The sequence below is a fragment of the Eucyclogobius newberryi genome, unplaced genomic scaffold, assembly GCF_026437365.1.
Source record: "Eucyclogobius newberryi isolate DKJ021-1_F unplaced genomic scaffold, fEucNew1.0.hap1 SCAF_7, whole genome shotgun sequence".
NCBI lineage: Eukaryota > Metazoa > Chordata > Actinopteri > Gobiiformes > Gobiidae > Eucyclogobius > Eucyclogobius newberryi.
The window spans coordinates 21,698,868-21,721,373 of NW_027316389.1; the positions used below are offsets into that span (position 1 = coordinate 21,698,868).

At 39.0% G+C, this 22,506-nt stretch overlaps 1 protein-coding gene across 2 annotated transcripts in view; it reads left to right on the forward strand.

Moving 5' to 3' along the window:
- necab2 (N-terminal EF-hand calcium binding protein 2) overlaps positions 1-22,506 on the forward strand; it is a 115,711-nt gene that overhangs the window by 76,047 nt on the left and 17,158 nt on the right. Inside the window, exon 9 of one of the 2 annotated variants that reach the window (XM_072435150.1) lies at positions 5,869-5,925. The exons of the other annotated variant lie outside the window; for it this stretch is intronic. Within the exon in view, the coding sequence (XP_072291251.1) occupies positions 5,869-5,925 (57 nt within the window). The remainder of the gene's footprint in view (positions 1-5,868; positions 5,926-22,506) is intronic. 2 annotated transcript variants of the gene reach the window in all.

The following is a 22,506-nucleotide window of genomic DNA, read 5'->3' on the forward strand; positions in this document are numbered from 1 at the left end:
CCATACAAACCTCCTCTTGCTGTTTGCATTGTGCCGTTTTTGTTCACTTTTCCCAGCAGACTTGGCTGTCTCTGGAACAGAAGTTGGTGTTGTGAAGGGGAAGGGCTGGACCAAAGCTAAAGAAATAATAGGATATGGTCCACCTGTGGTCATTGGCTTGTGTTTAGAAACAATCATTAGCTTGTCACCTCAGGGTTTAATCCAAAAGGGCTTTTCCTGAACAGTTGTTGTGCTGAAGGACTGATAAAGTGCTGCAGATAGAGAAAAGTGCAGTAATAACCAGTGGTTCTGAAGCCTAGAATATAAGACTGAACTTTAGATCAAAATGTAAAAGATTTGTAACTCTGTACCACATTATTTGTCACCAAGAATATGTTTATGTTTTGCTGATCTTTAGAACTTCATCAGATATTATAAAGGAAATATAAAGGGATACAATGTTTTGACTCTTCAGGCAGAAATAATTAAGATAATTTAGTTTTTTTCTCACCAGAAAACACTATTGTGTGCTGGTTGAAGAAGAGAGTTAATGTAGATATGAATCCTTTTGTCATTTGTTCGATTACAATTGGACAAAGACCTGGTCTTTATGCGTTTGTGTGTACTTTTTATTTCCCCAAGCCATGAATCAGTGAAGGGTTTTCACAATTGTCTGTGCTGTGCTTTTACTGCTTTGAGTGAAACCATTCAGACTTTTAGAGCTCGCACACAAAGCATGTATTGATTCCCAGGGGTTTTCATTTCTCATTTACTGCTCTCTGTACCTTGTCAGACCATAGCTTTGTTTAGGGTGTATTCATCTCATAAGCCAGTAGAGTTTATGTGGACTGTGCTGCAAAATACATGTGTTAGAGATAGCGCTGGCTTATAAGCTGTTGATGTGCAGCATCCCGAGAACAAACTGTATATGACAATGTTAATGTATTTAATGAATGTCTGGAAGCTCGCTCCACACTGAAGAGCCAGTTTCTTTTGATTGCGCCAGAATCTCATTATCTGTCATCATAACCTGTTCAAAATGTCAGTGTTCTGTATCGTTGTATCTTTTATTATTTTATTTTTTTTGTATGAAAAAACAGTTGTAGAAAGAAAAATCTGTTGTTTCATCTGGACTCTGTTTTTAGAAAAACAAGACGCTTCAGCTCCCATCCAAGAGTCATTCTCTTTTTTTTTTTGCCCTTAAGTTTTATCAGACAGGAAAGGACAGTGTGAAATGGGAATGAGAGAGAAGGGAGGACATGCAGCAAACTGTTGCAGCCAGGATTTGAACCCACTCGACCACCGGGCAGCATCCAAGAGTCATCTCAATCTGTGAATCGAGTCTGGGAACTCAGGTTTATATCCCACTCTGTGTAAGCCCTGCCCACTGGGCGGGGCCTCCTGATAAAGGGAGTTTTGTTTTCACTTGAGACGGCTCCTCTTTGTTTCCTAACAGCCTGTAATGGGCTATCTACATCCTATTGTAACCTGGCTTTAACTCCCTCCTCACTGAGTACCTGGTAAGCATCAGAATGCCCCGGGTGTCTCCCGCTTCAGGGTTTCAAGACACTATTATATACAACTGGAAGGTTAAATCTTAAACCTCCATTTCGGTTTAAAGAATGATTCTCTTTTTTTAACAAAGATTGCCTCCTTAACACCACATACTTTCAATTCCGGGGACATTTTTAAGGCAGATTTATGGCTGTGCAATGGGCTCCCACGTCTCTCCTATAGTGGCCAACTTGAACATGGAGCATTTCACCATGTAAGAACAACACAAAGTGAATTATGAATGGGATTTACCTTAAAGGTTGAATGGACGATTTTTTTGGCCCAAATCTGAGTCTTATTTCCTCGTGGCGTGGACTGCTGATTAGTCCTGCCACGTATCAATCATAAAACGCTCCTACCGCTCACCTGCAGCCGCATGCGGCTCATCCTCATGAAAGCAGCACGTTTCCGCGTGTCTAAGCGCATTGATCTATCATAATATAGTTCCCTCGGTGTAGGGGACAAAATGAAGATGGAGAAAGACTGTTTGAGCTGACTCATAAGAGACGGAAATCTACGGGAGACGAGAGATGCGTGTGTGTTGTATCAGTCCGCACGTGGGAGTGCGCATGCGCACTTTAACATGAGCCGATAATGAACAGGTCTGATTGACACATGCAGACCAAGAGCGAGGGGCAGAGACACAGGCCTGAGATCTTTAGTGAAATTTGACTTTCGGACACAATTGCCCTGACATTAAACATTTGAACAAAACAGTAAAGTAGTGCCAATATGTAATGTCCTGTATTTACCTGTACTTAACGCGACTTAATGCTCTCAAAACCATGTTTGAGCGATGTTATGAAAAAATGTCAAGCCACCTTTGTATTTCACCATCTCAATGTCCAGATACTAAATGTCTGCTGCCGTTGTCATAACACAGGATGTGCTAAAATGAACATAGTGTGGTTACAACTAATCTGTTATGAAGCTAATCTATCAAGGCCTTGTCCCCATTTACTGGTGTTTCTTTGCTGTAGACGTTCACATTCACGCCTCCTGGTTTGGTATAAAATGTTTTCTGTTTTGACTTCACTTAGGAACAGATGGGACTCTGGGAAGGACAGATTTGTTTTACTTGTGCGTACTTGAAAAGAAAAGAAATCATCAGGATTCGACTAAAGACAACTTCTCCTTTTTATTCTTTAAGTCTTTCAATAGAAAATCCACAACAGCGCGTCAGAACAAAACGAGGTGTATGTGGGTGGGGGGCCCGTGATGTGTGCGTGTGGGGGGGCAGAGCTTCACTACAGGTCCGTGCCTATAACAGCAGCCTTTTGACTTAAACGCTCACATAAACGTCATGTTCAGCTTCTGCTTAAATAAAACAAAATTAGCCAGCTCATCGTGCGTTCCCTTTCACTTAATTTTCAAAATGACAAATGATACAACCATAAAGTGACTATTTAGTTTATTTTTGTTGATATATAGACATGTAAATAAAATGTCTGGAGCCCCCAAAAAGCTGTCCACAAAATCATATCTGTATTCTGGTATTGTTAGCAACTTATTACTCTTATGAGGGCCTCCACAGGCCCAACATTTTCCTGCTCCGCCCCTGCTCCAGCATCACCTTCTCCTATTCTTCTGCAGAGCAGATCGAGCCTCTAGAAAACACTACAGGTTGCAAACTATTGGTACTTTCTTTTACAATTCTGTTAAAAACATGATTGAGACATTTTAAAGAAGTTGAACCCCTTTGGCTTTGTGCACACTGCGGTTTCAGCTCCTCGCACCAGGACGCATCACATATCTTGTTTCATTCTCTCTTTTTTGCGGTTTCTATTTGTATATGAGACCAGTTTTCATCATCTTGTGGTTTGTAAGATACGTATATGTTCCTAGCTTTGCCCCTGATCTGTGTAAGTCTGTTTAAACAGTTGCTTGTGTAGCTGCAAGGCATCTCAAACTAAAGACAGAATAAGCCTACACTAGTCTCCCAGTTTAATTGCAAAAGGAATGGCCTATTGCGTCATTCAGTCAGAGCACTTGATGCTCTATGTACTGCACGTAGTGTGCATAATGGGAGCGGCGGCACTGACAATCCACCCTCCTAATACCCCTCAATAGGTGTGATTAAATGAGTAATAGTAAAGGGATCTAAAATGATATTGGGCACTAAACACAAACTTCCTCAAACTGGCTCCTTCTCTCCTCTGATCCCATTCACCTGCCTCCACTCTGAAAACTCAGTACGCAGTTTGAAATGGGACGTCAAGTTGTCTTAAAGAAAATCATGTCTATTACTTTTGGACCCCATTTTGTAGCTATGCACTGTTAAATGAGACCCCAGACCCCAGAAGATAAATAAGTTACACAGTCCAGGCAAAAGAATATCTCTATGGATACAAGGAAGCGGCAAACCCTCCAACTGAAAAGTTACATGTGTGCATCTTTAAATAATCTTTTAGTTTCACTGGCAGTTATAGACTTTGCTTCAGTGTACTACACTAGAATTACACCACCTCCAGTTGGTGCAGTGTGTAGCAGTGGGTTAGAAAAACACCTGGGAACATATTAAAGAGCAGAGAACATGAACGCTTCAATGTTCAAAGCTTGATACAGTCCATGTGCAGCCGGTTAAAGAATAAACGATGATAAATAAAACTAACTGTGATTTCAATAGTCTTGACCTATGAGTGAATGTGAGTTCCCTGCGGCTTCTGAAATGTTGGTAAATGTTCAGTAGTTTGTCTCCAAGTGTGAGCCGTGAGTCCAGCACTGACCATCTGTGTAGCATTAGGCTCAAATGTTCCCTGCAGTGTTAGTCCACTCTGCACTCGTGTGTACTTGTGTGTACCTGTATATAGTGTAACTGTGTAACTGTGTAACTGTGTAACTGTGCTCCGCCTGCACACTGAGCCAGACCCCAGCCGTCTCTCCTTCCCGCTGTGTTGAGTTAAATTCTAAGTTATCAGAGTGTATTCATACTCCGTGGCCATAAACAGTGATCACATCAGTCACCATGGAGACAGCAGCTTGACGACAGCACCTAATTTATTTATGCCTTTACATAACTCAGGTAACACAGGCCACTGGAGCGAACAGGGAGAAATGACAGATCAGCAACTTCACAGGCCTTTACATGGTTTAAGGTTGTGCAAGTTAACTTTGTTAGATAGACTCATTTCCTTAACAAGGGCTATTTGTTGACCTTACAATGCCTTTTGTGTCACCAAAAAGAATGGTCAGCAGATCTGAAATGGCCATCTGATCGCTGTGAGAGTTGCGCAACACAACACAGAGTCAGACTTCAACAACTAACTCTCAATCAGCTTCCTCTTTCTGCTCTAGTGCATCGCAGGCCCACAGAAAGGGCCCAGCCCGTGGGGAAATTCCAGTGTTGCAACACAGATTAGATACACAGTTAAGGGGGCACTTTAGACCATCGCTGTTCACTGCTGTGCACCTCCAGAAGCACACTCTGGGGACTTGATGGAAACTTATTTTATTTGATGTAGTAATTCAATTTAAATAATTAAAATTAGATTTGTTTACCAATTAAAATCAGCAATAAACAGTGATAGTTCTAGCATAGTTTAGTTAAAGTTGTAATAGCAGTGTTATTAAAAATATATACAGCGTTAAAGCATTTGGGTGTGAGTAACAATAAATTGGGCCAAATTTGCTGTGAAGAATAAGACTATTTGGTTGTTTGCGGAGAAAGAATCATAGCCTTTGTGAGTATTGCGTTCATTAAAATTGCAATTTGATTGTGATTAATCTTGCAGCTCTTCTGTCTGGCATTCAACACACTCCACTTCAAACACGCTTAAAGGTCACGTGTGTTGACAAGCTAATATCCCAGTGAGTGAAATATGAATTGTTAGAACATATTGTTCTACCAGAGGCTGTAACATGTCAGGTCACTAACAATAAATGCATACAATATACTGAAGTAAATATTTTGATCCTGCAGTATTGACAGTATACCAAATAATACCCCAAATAGCATTGTTTCCTCCCATTGAACTCTTGTTATCGCCACTGTTTCATGTGGTTTTGAACTCTAAATGACATTTCACATCCTAACCAGAGTATTCTATCTGTGATTTTTAAAGCTACTATAGAGAGTATAAATATAACCGTTTCTTATAAATTCTTTCTTCACAATATAGTCAGTAGCACCGTGCACCAGTTTTCTCATAGCTTTGTTCAGTATTTAGCTCTGCATGTGTCCTGCTCCTCTAGTCCCCCGCTGCTGCTCCATCCTTGCCTGTGTCTGCACTAACCCTTTCTCGTTGTCCGTACATAGACTTGTATTGTGGTGTAATGCTCCCGTTTGTCCTGCCGACTGACACCGAGCTGCTGTTGTTGTTGCTGTGCTTTTTGCAGGCGGTCTGGTTCGATCTGCACCAGAGGCTAACAGACACAGATGCCACAGCAAGCGCAGTGAGTAAACCCCCAGTGGAGCCACTCTTTAATATATTTAAAGATGCACTATGTAACTTTCCATGGAGACGAGCAGGTAGATCCACCATGCCAAATCACAGGGCAGATCTGTCAAGAAGTCCCTCCCCTTTGTGAGTTTCAGTCACAGACTTTTTCCTATTTGTTGTTGCCATTTTGGGGACTTTTGACCATTGAAAAGAATTGTTGGGTTTAAGATGACATCATACCATGCCATAGACCAATAATATTGAATACAGACAAGTTACTGTAGTTTAAATGCAGATTTTTAGTCTAGTTCCTAATTGATATGATCAGGTTCAACACTTGTGAATGAACCTTTTCTGGATTTCATGGCAATTTCATTGTCATCAATATGGAAATCTTTCTCTTGCCCCTCCATCTGGCTGATGGACATCATTACTTTCAAGAATCTAAAAACAACAATGGTTAAAAACAGAGAGCTCAGGTTGTTGTTACCATGGAAATCTGTCATTTTTGTTGCGAGGTTCAAGGTTACTTTATTTGTTCCTGTGGGTAGATTTGTTCTGCAGTGAAATGAGACATGGCATCACATAACAACATCACACAACCAGACGAAATGCAACACCAGATAATATTTTTTTATTTTTTTTGAGTAAAGCGCTTGCATTGCTCAGTCCGGCAAAATAAATAATGAACAACAGTGGTAAATACATTTATCACCCTGAAGGATCAGAATACAGTACTTTTGAATTCATGCCAAGTTTAATATTTAGTAAGTAAGTAAGAAATAAATAAAAAACATTGTTTTTTAGGAGGCACAGTCTGGTCTGCATTTTAGATGTACTGAGCACTTAGTGAACTTAAGTGCAAAAGATTGTATGACATGTATTAGATGTATATTTAAATTGTATGGATTTAAAATTCCATTATTACAATAATCCACCTCTCTACTTTCAATGTTTCTGATTTTGCTTTTTGAAAACGATTCGCTGTTTGTTCTTTGTCGACCTGAATAAATCAGACTTTGGATTCCCCACAAATATGAATAGTCTCAAACCCCTCACCAGCAGAGAAACCCGAGCGTCTCTCTTGCCAACACTTTAAATGATAAAGTCATCAGCTGTGTCCCAGTGAGAAATGCCTGCTACGCACTTCTATGGCTTTCCGTTAGAACAATACCCAGATGTTTGAGTGTGGCAGAGAAACAACTAAGTGATAAATAAGGACAGATGCAGTCTATAGGAGATGAATGCTTTAATACAAACCAATGTTCCAGATAGTTGTGTGTCAATCTGATTTAGCTTTTTCTTTCGTTTTAGGTTTTTTTAGAACATAAAACAACAAAAACAGTAATAGGAAGGACCAGAGAAAAACACAGGATAAGTAATAAATACAATTAGAAAATAAAAGGGTGGCATCCAAAGTAAAGAAAGCATATTGAATCCAAAATAAAAGTTCCATTTTGTCTATTGTTTGTCAAATTTGTCTAGAATCAATCTGTTTTTTTTATTACAACACCCATTATAAAACTGCATAGTTTAGTAATTGAGAGCACAGCCAGTTGGAGATCTAGAAAACAGAAAGTATTTAATTTTATGGAAATCCAAGACTATAGAACTTTTAGCTTCAAATCAGTGTAATCGTCTTTGTATTTTGCACAGGTCTCTTCTGGCTCCAAGATTGCTTTAATGCCTTTCCTCTAATACTTATCAAACCAAACACAGCTGCCAGCCAAACAACTGCTACATTACACAGAAAGATAATTTACTTTTTGATTTGAATTGTGTTTCTTATTGTAGCGTTAGAGGTGACAGATTATCAAATGTTGATAATATTGTTCATGTTATGTTGAAGATATGTAATAAATAAATATATCTATCTATCTAAAATGTATATAGAGCATATGGTTTGAAATAATAATAAAAAAAAGAAAATGCTTCTGCAAAGAGCTGATTAAAAATGAAAAATAAACTATTGTGTCACCTTCCAAATAAGGGTGTCGGCTGTAACATTTCAGCCAACTATAAATGGGTCCATGTGCCATTCCCCAACCAAGGCAAAGGCTTTTTGTTAGCAAGTTTTTTCCATGCTTTAATCAATTTAAAAAAGTTCTAAAGCCTATTGGGACTAGTTGAAGACTTGCACTTACATACATAACCCCTCCTGTCCCTGTTTGTTCTAAACCTCAGCCTGATCCTTGTGAACTCTGCTTGTGGCTCTTTTAGTGGTTTTCTGTGTTTCAAACCAATCTGGAGCATTATTGTGGTAATAGGTCTTCAGAGTATCCATGACAACTGATAATTCAGTCAGTCTCTGGTCTCTCTGCTGCTGATGATGCTGCTGCTGTCGCTTAATGTGCACCATAAGTGGCACAACTGCTGTGGGCAAAGTGCAGCAGGTGATTCCTGCACTAACTTCCTGCAGACACAAGATCAGGCTGGAACTGCTCCTGGTCGACATCTGCACAAATGTGAAGAGCCCATTGTTGCCAAATAGAACAGCACTATGAAAAGACTGAAGAGTGTTTGATGGGAAAGTAAGGATGAAAAGGTTAAAGTTGACAATGTGTATTTAAGAATTCAAAAGAAGAATATTTTAGATTTGATTAGACATTAGAACATTCTTGCATTGGATACTTTTTACTTTTACTTCAGTACATTTTAGTGCTGTGTCTGTGTTTTCTTTTCCACTATATTTTTAACATTGGACTGAAAAGTAGAAAGTACTTTTCATAAGGTTTAAGGAGTTATTTGTTGCACATTCATAGTGACATGCTGCTTAGGTTTTAGAAATTCATATGAAAACACTTTCACCTTTTACTCTTAAAGTACATTTTACTTAAATAGCTTTTTATGTGCGCTATTACTTTTACTTGAGTATTTATTTTTCCACCACTGCATGCATGCGATTTTCCCCCATGAGGCCTAGTGTCAGTCCCAGCATCATTGACCTTAGGTAAAAGCCAGGTAAATACATTTATCCTCAGACGTGATTGCATATTTCAGAGCTGTGAGAAGGAAGCTTTTGTTCCATACAAAATACAGATCAGTGATGAAAGTACCTGCTGTTTTTACTTTGCCCTTTGTTATTATTCTGTGGAATCTTTCTAGCTGGACATTTAACCTTGAATCTAAGGTCACGTGAACAGGACAAAATGATCTTTCCTTAACAGTTTTAGAGTGATCTTGAGCTTTATCAGAACCACCATAACAACACATGGTTTAATAATCAAAGTAGTGTTATTTTGGGCTGAACACAATATTATGTCTCGAAAATAGTGTTTTTGTGGTATAAAAATGTATATGAAGTTTTGAGTCTTTTCCTTAGTTTATGTGGTATGAGCGGAGTTGTAATACGATTATAAAAAATGAACCAACACCACCGGTTTTAACCCGGAAAAGAAAACTAAAGAACACAGGTTTGTTAAAACAGAGGCAGGTTCCAGTTCCATGACAAAATGTAATTTATTTAACAGTCTGCTAATTTGATTTTCACTCAATTCACTTCATTTGATTTTAATTTGATTACATTTTCACATTTCAAACTATACATAGACCATATAGAAATAATTTTTAGTATGGTGGGACTTTGCTGCAGAAATATTTATGATTTGGTCCGAGGATAAACACCGTACAAAGCAAATAATTACATTTCCTTTCACCTTGTATCTGTTCTTTGTAGCATATCCCCCCATTCCTCCAGACACGAGAAGGTCACGCCCCTATTCACCTTTACATAATTCCCTCTTAGCGCCATCTCCATCCATACCTTGACCTCCCAACTCTCCACACATTCGTCTATGATTACACCTCTCCGCCCATTGCAAACCAATCATCTCTTTACACAGCAAAAAGACGCCTCAGCGACTCACACAGGAGGGACGTAATAAGATCATGGATACAGTGGGAGATGGAGAGCTGCCTTGAAAGTGCAGTTGGGGGTTGAATTACCGTGGCTATTTTGCTTCTGGGGAATGCTCTCGGGCAATGAGCAGCACACAATGATTTCAGTCAGCTGAGGTGGGCAAGTCAATCACATTCTGTAAGATGTCTTCTAATCCAAGAGAAGCACATAAGAAAACAGACAATAAGAACAGATGGAGTAGATGGGTGAAGTTAATAACTGAGAGATAATGGAGAATGGGAATGGGAATGGAAGGAGGCTAAAGGCCACAAGCAGCTTTGAATATTTCTAATCCAAAAGGGATTCATGACTTTTCTGTGCAACAACAAGGATCCATCTGTATTAGAGCAGATGATTTTATTGACTGTATATAATGGTCAGAGCGAGAAGATAATACTATCCTCCTGAGCAGAGCATGCTATGAGGCAGAGCTAAAAAAAAGGATAACTCTCTGTAAGGGTTAAGGTTCACTGGAAGTTTAGAAGCAAAAGTTTTTCTTCTCAAAATGTCTTGTTTCATATCTAAGTTGAGTTAGAACATGGTGAAATATGGCCCAACTTTCCAAATTCTTGTCTGGTGTACAACCTAAACAACTAAAAACACTTACTTCTCAGCTGTAATACATTCAAATGTTCCCGTTCTTTAAGGCGTCTACTGCATAATTGATTAAGATCGTTTGTATAATGGACTTTAGGAAGGTTATTGTTTTATAGTCTCTAGGGATAGTATATTTTTTAGATTGATGTTTGGAAGAAAAACAACATCACAACTTTGCGAGGAACACAAGACTCATCTGAATATAACAAGCACATTTACATTTTTAAGATTCATGTGTTTGAGCTGACAAATGCCCGAGATAAGATTGTCAACAGTATATCACCAAGACAAGTTCCTATGTTTGTGAATTCTGTTCATTGACAATGGAAATAAACCCATTCTGATTCTGATTCTGATTCTGAGTATAAAAAATCAGATACTAATCGGTTGTAAAACTACTATTGATATTAGATACGCATTTCAAATATTTATACTAAAAAAATACATAAATAGAAAAAATGTGACCTTTTTTGAACAGTTTTAGATTTATTTTGAGATTTGTTCGAACTAGTTTAGAAGAGACATCATATGTTTCATAAGCAAATCATGACAGTTTCTTGTTACATTTCACTGTAACAAGCAACCGATTGTTATTTACATATTTGTATTTTTGAAAATTGGCTCACTTGGAGTCTTAATTTTGAAAACAGAATAGGAATGTTATGATTAACTGTTTTTTCAATAACTGCGAATATTTGTTTTTTGGAACCTACGGTACAGAAATGTCTCCAGGTGCAACGCGAGTCGTGTGTGTGTGTGTGTGTGTGTGTTTTGTCACTGCAGCAGAGACTGTGAGAGAGACTGTGAGAGAGAGAGAGACTGTGAGAGAGACTGTGAGAGAGAGAGAGAGACTGTGAGAGAGACTGTGAGAGAGAGAGAGAGACTGTGAGAGAGACTGTGAGAGAGAGAGAGACTGTGAGAGAGACTGTGAGAGAGAGAGAGAGACTGTGAGAGAGACTGTGAGAGAGAGAGAGAGACTGTGAGAGAGACTGTGAGAGAGAGAGAGACTGTGAGAGAGAGAGAGACTGTGAGAGAGAGAGAGACTGTGAGAGAGACTGTGAGAGAGAGAGAGACTGTGAGAGAGACTGTGAGAGAGAGAGAGACTGTGAGAGAGAGAGAGACTGTGAGAGAGACTGTGAGAGAGAGAGAGACTGTGAGAGAGACTGTGAGAGAGAGAGAGAGACTGTGAGAGAGACTGTGAGAGAGAGAGAGACTGTGAGAGAGAGAGAGACTGTGAGAGAGACTGTGAGAGAGAGAGAGACTGAGAGAGAGAGAGAGAGAGAGACTGTGAGAGAGAGAGAGACTGTGAGAGAGAGAGAGACTGTGAGAGAGACTGTGAGAGAGAGAGAGACTGTGAGAGAGACTGTGAGAGAGAGAGAGAGACTGTGAGAGAGACTGTGAGAGAGAGAGAGACTGTGAGAGAGAGAGAGACTGTGAGAGAGACTGTGAGAGAGAGAGAGACTGTGAGAGAGAGAGAGACTGTGAGAGAGAGAGAGAGAGAGAGACTGTGAGAGAGAGAGAGACTGTGAGAGAGACTGTGAGAGAGAGAGAGAGACTGTGAGAGAGACTGTGAGAGAGAGAGAGACTGTGAGAGAGAGAGAGACTGTGAGAGAGAGAGAGACTGTGAGAGAGACTGTGAGAGAGAGAGAGACTGTGAGAGAGACTGTGAGAGAGAGAGAGAGACTGTGAGAGAGACTGTGAGAGAGAGAGAGACTGTGAGAGAGACTGTGAGAGAGAGAGAGAGACTGTGAGAGAGACTGTGAGAGAGAGAGAGAGACTGTGAGAGAGACTGTGAGAGAGAGAGAGACTGTGAGAGAGAGAGAGACTGTGAGAGAGAGAGAGACTGTGAGAGAGACTGTGAGAGAGAGAGAGACTGTGAGAGAGACTGTGAGAGAGAGAGAGACTGTGAGAGAGAGAGAGACTGTGAGAGAGACTGTGAGAGAGAGAGAGACTGTGAGAGAGACTGTGAGAGAGAGAGAGAGACTGTGAGAGAGACTGTGAGAGAGAGAGAGACTGTGAGAGAGAGAGAGACTGTGAGAGAGACTGTGAGAGAGAGAGAGACTGAGAGAGAGAGAGAGAGAGAGACTGTGAGAGAGAGAGAGACTGTGAGAGAGAGAGAGACTGTGAGAGAGACTGTGAGAGAGAGAGAGACTGTGAGAGAGACTGTGAGAGAGAGAGAGAGACTGTGAGAGAGACTGTGAGAGAGAGAGAGACTGTGAGAGAGAGAGAGACTGTGAGAGAGACTGTGAGAGAGAGAGAGACTGTGAGAGAGAGAGAGACTGTGAGAGAGAGAGAGAGAGAGAGACTGTGAGAGAGAGAGAGACTGTGAGAGAGACTGTGAGAGAGAGAGAGAGACTGTGAGAGAGACTGTGAGAGAGAGAGAGACTGTGAGAGAGAGAGAGACTGTGAGAGAGAGAGAGACTGTGAGAGAGACTGTGAGAGAGAGAGAGACTGTGAGAGAGACTGTGAGAGAGAGAGAGAGACTGTGAGAGAGACTGTGAGAGAGAGAGAGACTGTGAGAGAGAGAGAGACTGTGAGAGAGACTGTGAGAGAGAGAGAGACTGTGAGAGAGAGAGAGACTGTGAGAGAGAGAGAGACTGTGAGAGAGAGAGAGACTGTGAGAGAGAGAGAGAGAGACTGTGAGAGAGACTGTGAGAGAGAGAGAGACTGTGTGAGAGGCTGTGAGAGAGAGAGAGAGAGAGACTGTGAGAGAGACTGTGAGAGAGAGAGAGACTGTGAGAGAGAGAGCGACTGTGAGAGAGACTGTGAGAGAGAGAGAGACTGTGAGAGAGAGAGAGAGAGACTGTGAGAGAGAGAGAGAGAGACTGTGAGAGAGAGAGAGACTGTGAGAGAGACTGTGAGAGAGAGAGAGACTGTGAGAGAGAGAGAGACTGTGAGAGAGAGAGAGACTGTGAGAGAGACTGTGAGAGAGAGAGAGCGAGAAAAGAGGAGACGGGTAGTGCCAGAGCATAATCCTATCTATAAATGCTGTTTTTATTCTTCACAAAGCTATCTATTGTTGACGTGAGCCAAAGGAAAGGGACTTTGTCAAAATCTCAAGCCCCGCCCCTGAGCATTACCATGGAGCTCCTAATTAAGAGGCAGTATAATTGTTAAAATTAACAGTTTCCTCTCACAGGAATATTTGCAAGTTTAACCCTTGTGCTACCCTCAAATATATATATATATAATATTATTAATGCATATTTTTATATAACATAAAACAACTGCAACCAAATATCTATAAATCAAAACACGTTTTCATGTTGTGGAGGGAGGGGAATTCTACTACAGAAGCCTGTTGGTCATCCAGATTTGAAGGTAGCACGAGCGCTACCGTATACTTGAAAAATACAATATCAAAGTTTGTTTTTGCTCATAATTGTGTTCAATCGTAAAATTGCAATATTTCCCTTCTCAATAATCGTGAGTCTAAAATGTTATATCGTGACATCCCTAGCTCCAAAAGGTTGATTTTGCCTTATTTGTCCTCTTAAGACCACATAGTATTATAAATATTATTTATTTGTGTTTTAAGTTGCATTCTGTTATCTAAAAAACATGGTAACATAGGGAATATTGAGCTATTCCTTAGTTGAGGAATCGAGTTTGAAGATCACAGTTTATTGCTTTATTCTTGTTTTATTGTTCACTATACCTAAAGTTAAAGTAGCAACATACAGGAGCTTGGTCGTCCTATAGCCCCATGTTTAATGCACGAGGCAGTCAGATAAATAACTAACTCAGGTCACATTTTGAATGAAGTACAAACAGAGCGAAGGTACTAACTCAAATTATTGTAATGTGCACAATGTATGCATATACATTCCTTCTTTGTGTGAAGTCAATACATTGTATTTTTACCTCATGTTTGTATTCATTACATCCATTTAGGCATTATGCACATATAGCCATGGTTTTAAGAGACTAATAAAAATGCACAATAAGGTAATGAATGGATTATGTCAGGTCATGGCACAGCATAAATTACATTTATTCATTGTCCTTAATAATGTATGTTGGAGTTTCTATTATGACTGTGTTAATCCAGTGCCCAGAGCCATACATATTTTGCATTAGGCAACTCTCTATCACCTATGACTGAAATAATTCTATATTAAACCTTAAATAATTCTGTCTCTTAAATAATAATTCGTCTTTCCTCGGACACCTGTGGCCCACGGCATGAAAGTATAGAACAGAATTGACTGCTCATATGCTGACATTTTACACCTGAAAAGTAAAAAGTCACCTGCACTCGAGATCGTAATTTCCTGCTGAAAAGCCTTTCAATATTTAGCATCATATTTTTGTGAGAATACATCATATATTTGTGAAATCACTTTGACTTGGACTGCACATATTTTAACAAATAGTATTGCTATTATACTATTACTATTGTTCAAACCATTTAATACTAAAGTGTTCTTATTTAAGCTTTTACTCTAATCTTAATTGTGGTTCTCTGGAGCATTGAGAATGTCATTACAGCTCAGTGTGTATGTCGGTGTAGGGCAGGGCTGCGCTCCAGTGAAGCGGCTGATTCAAAGTCCAAACTGGAGGCAAAGGCTTTACCGTGCACTACTGACCAGACACAAGACACCCAATTAGAATTAAATAACAATGATCTCTGTAAATGGGAACTGTCGAGTAGCACACATAACAACACAACTGTTGTACAGCTAGGACCTGGGCATCTGCATCTAAAGGTGAAAATTCTATTGAATGTATGCAAATATGAATTGTTTTAGCAACATCGGTCTCCACTTTCACTGTGATTTCTTGCCTTGTGATCACATCAATTATTGTAGATAAATTAGGCTTTACAAAAGTGTTGTAAAGGCCAAGGCTCACCAAACGTCATTTGACATGCGTTAACACACACGTCAATTCACACTAATACTTGTTGAATGAGATGTGGCTGTGTGTGAGTGTATTTGGGGCAAAATGTGGACTCTTTGAAATGATCACATTGTTGAATGTGTGTTGTTTGCACTGTATTATATTCCCATCAATCAGAGACTTCAGATGGAAAGGAGCTATTTAGCTTTTTTTTACATGCTCAATGTATTTGTACATTGTCTTTTCGGGTAAAGACTAAAACTAAAAAAATATCTAGAATGAATTATTAGCTTTATATGTTAGCAAGTCAGTTGAATCTGTATCAGTGTAAGATGATATATAATACATGTTTTTCAATAAATACACTTGTAATTGTATAAATGCAATATAGATATGTCTAATGCCATACTTTGGCTCATTTCAGGCAAAGCAATGACGTCTCTTTGAGATAAGCAGGTGGTGGACCCTTACCAGAAATGTTACATAGTGCACCTTTAAGATTGACAATAAGGTCAAGTTATATATTTATTTGTATAATAAGGGGAGAAAATGTATCTGCAATGGTAATGACAATGTGCATTATTGACAGTGAAAGGCTTCAAAGAGGCAGTGTACCTCCTGCTGTCCAGAGACTAAAGCGCTTGATCTCACCTTCATTAAATTACACCCACAGGCCTGAAGAGTTAATAATACAAGACTTGACAGTGTTATTTTCAACACATGAATTTAAACTCATGCCTCAATGTACCTGAATGCTTTATGACTATCTATAAATTGTATATAATATGATATAAATTAAATATTTAACTTAGCACCTTTAAGAGGCCAAATAAATCAGTATCTAATGCATTTACCTCTTTGTGGCATGTATAATTCGTTCTATTCAATGCTTATTCCTGCGGGACCTTTGCGCTAGGTATAGCCTCATAAGTGTGGTTTATACAGATAAGAATGGTCCATGTGCTTTAAGAGATCCGCTCTATTCAGAGCACTCATAATGTGAACTGTCAGTTTCAGAATTTCTCTGGTGGCTCTTTATGTCTTGGTGAAGCTCTGTAAATTCAATACCTGCAACTACCCATAATCCATTTCTCCAATGTTTGGGGACTTTTGCTTTACAATTTTGTGCAGTATTTAGTCAGTATTCAGCAGTATCAAAGTGGTGTTATAAGGCAGTGGTTCTCAACCTGGGGTAATGATTTCAGGGGGTCGCAGATGATATGAGGAAAATTGAAATGTTGTGCAATGAGCTTAAACAAGGCCTGAAAATAAAATCAAACATTAGAAATAAGGATACGTTATCACCTAACAACAATTGCTATTATTGGGGTTGCGACTGAAAAAGGTTCAGATCCACTGGTATAAAGTACTATTGTAGCCACAGTTGACCTGGGGTAGACTGATGGAAGAGATACTGCCATCTGTGCCATCGGCCCCACCAAACCAGTCAGACCAGTTCTGCCCGAGTTTTCACGCAAGATAGAGTTTGGCATACGCAGCATAAAAATGTAGACTTTATATAATGTTATATGATGCCCAGGTAAACGTTTATTAAAAGCTAAACTTACAACTGGAGCCACGCAGTGTTTGGTGCTGTATACAGGGAAATCAATGAACTTTAAGAGCTTGTTGGTACACGTGAGCTGAGAAGCCGATTCTGGTTCATTTGTTTGTTTTGAGATATTACTGTACAGACCAAACACAAGTATTTTTTAATAAATGTTTACATGAGCAACATGCAGACACAACAAGTGTTTTCAAGTGGATAAAACAGAACCCGCCATTTCTGTCAAGATGACACACAACTACTTTGTTTGGGCATTTGTTGGACTGTTCTAAAGTTTATGCGTGTGTTCTACAAAGGCACGTTGTCCTCAGTGATGCTACGTTTACATGACATCTGAATACGGACTAGAACATGTCGGGACCACATGCGTATGGAGTTTTTTGAGAATCAAACCTGAATTGACATGCCCGAGTTCACATGCATTTTGGACCGTCAATTTAAATATGATCACACAATTGATCTGGTTTTCCTGTCACGTAAGCACAGTGACTCACCAGAACATTGTAAATAACAATTCATGTTTTGCCTGGTAAACACATTCATACATAGGCGAGGTGGGAAGTGTCTTGCCCAAGGACACAAGAGCCACAGTTGCTCGATTACCTAGTATTCACCGTTTCTCCCATCACAGTGCTAACCAGGCCCTATTCTGCTTAGCTTCCAAGATTAAATGAGATTGGGTATGTTCAAGGTGGTTTGGCTGTTTTTACTCTACTACTACCACTAGTATTGAATCAAAATCACATTTTGATCAAGTAAAAACAACTTTTTATACAACATGTTCATGCACTGTTTAATAAGAAAAATAAATGAGGGTGAATTGTGAAGATCAAAGCTCCATTTGGCCCTGAACACAGTCACTGTCAGCTGTTTTCTGTTGCAGCCCAGCCACAAGCCCCTAATCGACTGTTGGAGTCAGCAGCAGACCACTATTTCACTCAAATATAAGGCTCATTGAATCAGGCTGTCAATATAACGAAGAGAGCACAAGCAACAGGATGGACAGCCTGTAAAAAAGTATTGCTAAGCTACATGCACAAGGGGCAATAAACACATAATTAGACTTTTATATTGTAGTCCAGATCTATATATACACATATACACCTAGTAAATGTTTCTATGAATTTAAGAGCAGCTGTCTCCCATTCAGAGAGGACAGTATTCACCAAATAATGATAAATAATGAACGGAAATAGGGATGTGTGCAATTAATATAATATTACCAAGAAAGTAATGTAATAGTTTAGACGCAATTATGGTTATTGCTCTGATTGATTACACATATTGTGTAATTGAGATGATTAAAATGTGTTCAATGCGCAATTCTTGTTGCTTGTGCTTTGCACCTTTGTATGTTGTGCATTTGGAACATTCTAGATATGTTATTTCATTTAATCTGTTTGTTCTCTTCATTTTAGGTGCGCTGATGCACTACCTTCTCCATGAGCAAATCATTGAGAATTCAGTTATGATTTATGATGTATGAATATTCCATAATAAAGCAGCTTGGGTCTTTTTAATCTTGAGGTCCACAGACTCTCTCAGTATAAACATGTGGTATGGATCAGAGTAATTCACATTTTTATTAGTTTATATATTATCTTCTGAGTTATCACGTGTCAAATAATTTCAAAATTTAAATTCCTGGAGTATTTCTTTGGATCCGTTTACTTTATTTATAAGGCAATACTTTGTGTTTACCGTGAGCTGTTGCCATGGTTTCCTTCATTAAATTTCCATCACTTCACTGCTGCCTGTTCAAACAAAGCTGAAGTAAATTCCTCTGAGCTCATATCACACGCTCCACATCCACCCATCACTCAAGTCACATCCAAAACAATGATAAAAGTCATTATTTGGCAGAAAGACGCGTCACAATCAGACTCGTTTCCAGTTCTTTTTTTTGTTTTGTTCATTCCATACATATTTCATGATTCCAGGACAGTCTGTTTACTGTATAAAAACTGCAAAAACAATAGTGAACTTGAATAGATGCCCAATATAAGATCCTTTGATGCTAAAAAGCCATAGGGAATGTGCAATATTAATGTTGTATGTCAGAAGACAGATAAAACGATTTAGTGACGGTGACAAGCAGTAAATCAGAATCCGACCTTGTTATATTGTATCTGGTGATGCATTATCCAGGCTTTGCTGCTGTCATGCACTTTACTCCCCTCTAAATGCATTGCAACATACAAAACAATTTAAATTAACAATGAGTGTTTTACAAAGTGGCATTTCCTTCGTTCTGGTGCATTGTAGATGTACCTATAAATAACAGCGCTGTGGTTATTTCATCAGGCGAAATATGAATGAGCTTGCCCGCGGTCCCCTGGTGCCTAACTGCATTATAAAAGTGTTGCATGCAGCAGCCGTTCAGCCTAATATTTGTAGTTGCTCCACAGCCCAGTCTCTAAGATGTGGCTTCAATGTCATGAGCACCACAGCATAGCCACTGTGTTTCATGTGGTAATTGGAGTATCCTATAATTTGTCTTTTTAAATCCCACCTATTCACTTTGAATAGTTCTGTGACTCGGGTGTTATTCCTAATTTATAATCATGTGTTTGTGAATTGTACGTGTTTCCAAGCAAGAGACGGTTGATGTAAGTATCAGACAAATGTTCAGAAATATAACTCTATACCATTATTTGGAAGAAAAGCTTATTTGCAGCATTTTTGTAATAATAAATACAATTGATATTCGGATTTTGTATATCTTCTTCTTCTTTGTCATATTTTGTTCTAAAGAAAATGTTGTTAAAACTGAGTGATATTGAATTATGCTTTCAAACACTTGACAGTAAAAGCAAGTGTTTTATTTATTGGGCTGTCAGTGTTTTGAATGGTTGCATAAAACCACCACGCTGTGAGTAAACTTTCCTTTTATGTATTCTGTGCAGCTGTTACAGTAACAGACTGGACACAAAGTCACGTGTAGTTGGCCATCTATTACTGCAGTCCAGGGAGAGCTATGTAAATGATTTACTCTCCAATACAACACCTGTCTCTGCCGGATTTTGAATAAATGAGGGATCCCTCTTGTCCAGAACAACAAACCGAAAGGCTAACAGGAGACACACGCCAGGAGGAAATGGACAGGAAATGCAGCTGTTTTGTAAAGCGAAGATTAGCATCAGATCGGAATTCAGTTCCGTCTTTCCATGCGCATCTTTAAATTGAGTCGTAGAATAAAGCAATTAAGGTGCACTACATTTTCCTTCCAATGCAAGACTAATTCATCATCACTGATTCATCAATTACTGATCGCATGGGGGAAAAAAAGACAGGTTCGTGTGCACTGGGGCCCAAAGAAACACCTTTTTTGTACTATTAACGGTTTCAACTAAACCCTGACATAAAAAATTGAAGAGTACAAAAGTGTGTATTGAAAATGAGAACATGAAGTCTGGAAATGTCAGGCAGCAGAAGTAGGGCAGTGCGGTGCGGAGCGGCGGGGCGGGGCGGGTGAAGGAGATGGAAAGCCTGGATGTGGGGAACTGGTATTTCCCTGTTCCCATGGCAACCGCACCCCAGTTCTCCCCCTTGCCCCGACACCCCCCGCCCCGCGCCGCTCCTTACATTTGCTCAGTGTTACTCCTATTTTCACATGCAGCGGGACAGAGCTGGAAGCACACATCCCACAAGCAGCAGAGAGTGCGCTTGCTCCGTGTCCATGCAGATCCACGCTGCATATTTGATAGTGTTGGCAGTGTGAAGCCTCGGCATGGGGCTCCTGGGGGGGCGTACAGATGTGGGAGAAGACTGAAAAGAGAAAAGAGGGAGTGTTGCATAAGTTTTCAATACACAGCCTATTTCAAAGGGTTCTGCTCAGGTCTGGACTTCAAAAGCGCATTTGAGGATTAAATTAAATTGTTACCTCTATAAAGAAGGGTTTTTTAATCAACTTTGGTGGGTTGGTTGGTTGGTTACATTTTTAGAATTGTTCAGCATCAGCCAAAGATGAAATTTGTTTTTCAATTCCATTTAAATTAAACAAGACTCCGGATACAAGCCTAGTCATACATCTGTATAAGGAAACACATTTGAAAGCAAACAAGATTTGTTTGTATAGTACAGTTTGTGCACAGCGTCAAAGTCATTAGATCACATTTAAATCGCAATACAAATGCATAAAATCACAATACAATGTAGAAATGCTTACATTTCTCCATTATATATTTATTTTGTAGAGAACATTATATCATTGGGAAAAAGTGTCCACCTTCCACCGTAATAATGTATTTTCAGCATTTACCTCCAAATAAGAGGGTGTCTGTTATAAATGTTACTTCTTAGCATGAAATGAGAAGGTCTTTTCTTTCTGCTATAGACCCTAGTTTGTAAACAAAAAAGTTCTAAATTCCAGAATGGAGGCAAAAGTTAAGTGAAAGAGAATGTGATTTCAATGGAGAATTAGGGTTTAATTTCAGAACATCAATGAAAACTATTTTTAACAGACACTGAGCATTTTGGACAATGGCAAAATCCGGATTGTTAAGTTTTACTGGACAAATACTTACAGAAAGGCTGGGCTCAAAATAGTTTTTCATTTGATTTGCAAATATAGGCCTATTACACACTTAAATTACTTCCTTTGTGAAGCTCAAAATGCAATTTTGAGACTAGAAAAAAAATGTCCCCCTTGGAGAATCAAACTAATCCTAGACATTCTAAACTGTTGAATGGATTTATCAGTGGGTTCTGACCTGGTTAAATAAAGGTAATGATATTATTTGTTATAAAGGCATAAAAAAAACGTGAGTATTTAGATCTGATGTCAGTAATCATTTAAATGTTTCACAGTCGACTTAATTTTTGCTTCATTCAGGAATTTGGAACATTTCATTTGGTAACTGTCAGACAAGACTTTAGGAATTGATTAGAATACAATGAATCAAAACATCACACTTAGTAAAAGTACAAGCTGTTTTAATTATCAAAATCTTCATAGCTGGAGACCGATAATGGATTGCCCAATGCCATTAACCCATCAGTCTGATTAATTATAATCCCCTTGTTTTTCAAATATGTTAATGTTGCTCTTATATAACAATAGTATAGTATAATAATATAACAAGTGGGGATGGATAAAAATCCACGCCATCTTTTTGTCATGGTACTTTTTAAAGCAAACTTTCTACATAGAAATCACAACATCATTCTCATTGTTTTGGTGCTTTGAATTTTATTGGCATTCCAGTAAAACACCCAAGTCAATAATAATACTCTGAACTATGTGCATTTTTACAGTGAGTCGCATACTTGTCCAATCAAAGTCATATTCCCTGTAAAGGCAGGCGCTGTCACATGATTTACAAGCTGTATACGAGCAACAATATGCCATAATGTGTGTTTCCGCTGACACCGGACGTTCATTCACAACATGAACAGATGCTGCAGGCAAACATTTATCATATCAGCCTAACACAGAGAGAACAGTGTGAATGAATGGGAAACTGACTGTATGAAGTCTTCACCGGGGAATACGAGATGACTCTGTTAGTGTGTATACTTTAATTTTGAGAAGTGGAAGCATGAACACAGACATGCATGGGTAATATCTGTTTGAGTCCATAGACAGTAGAAAAACTATTAAAAATGTTTTGATTGGTTTTGCCTGTTATTATTTTCAATGTATTTTCAATAGCAATTGCACGTTCCCCGTACGGTAGGTGGAGGTGTCG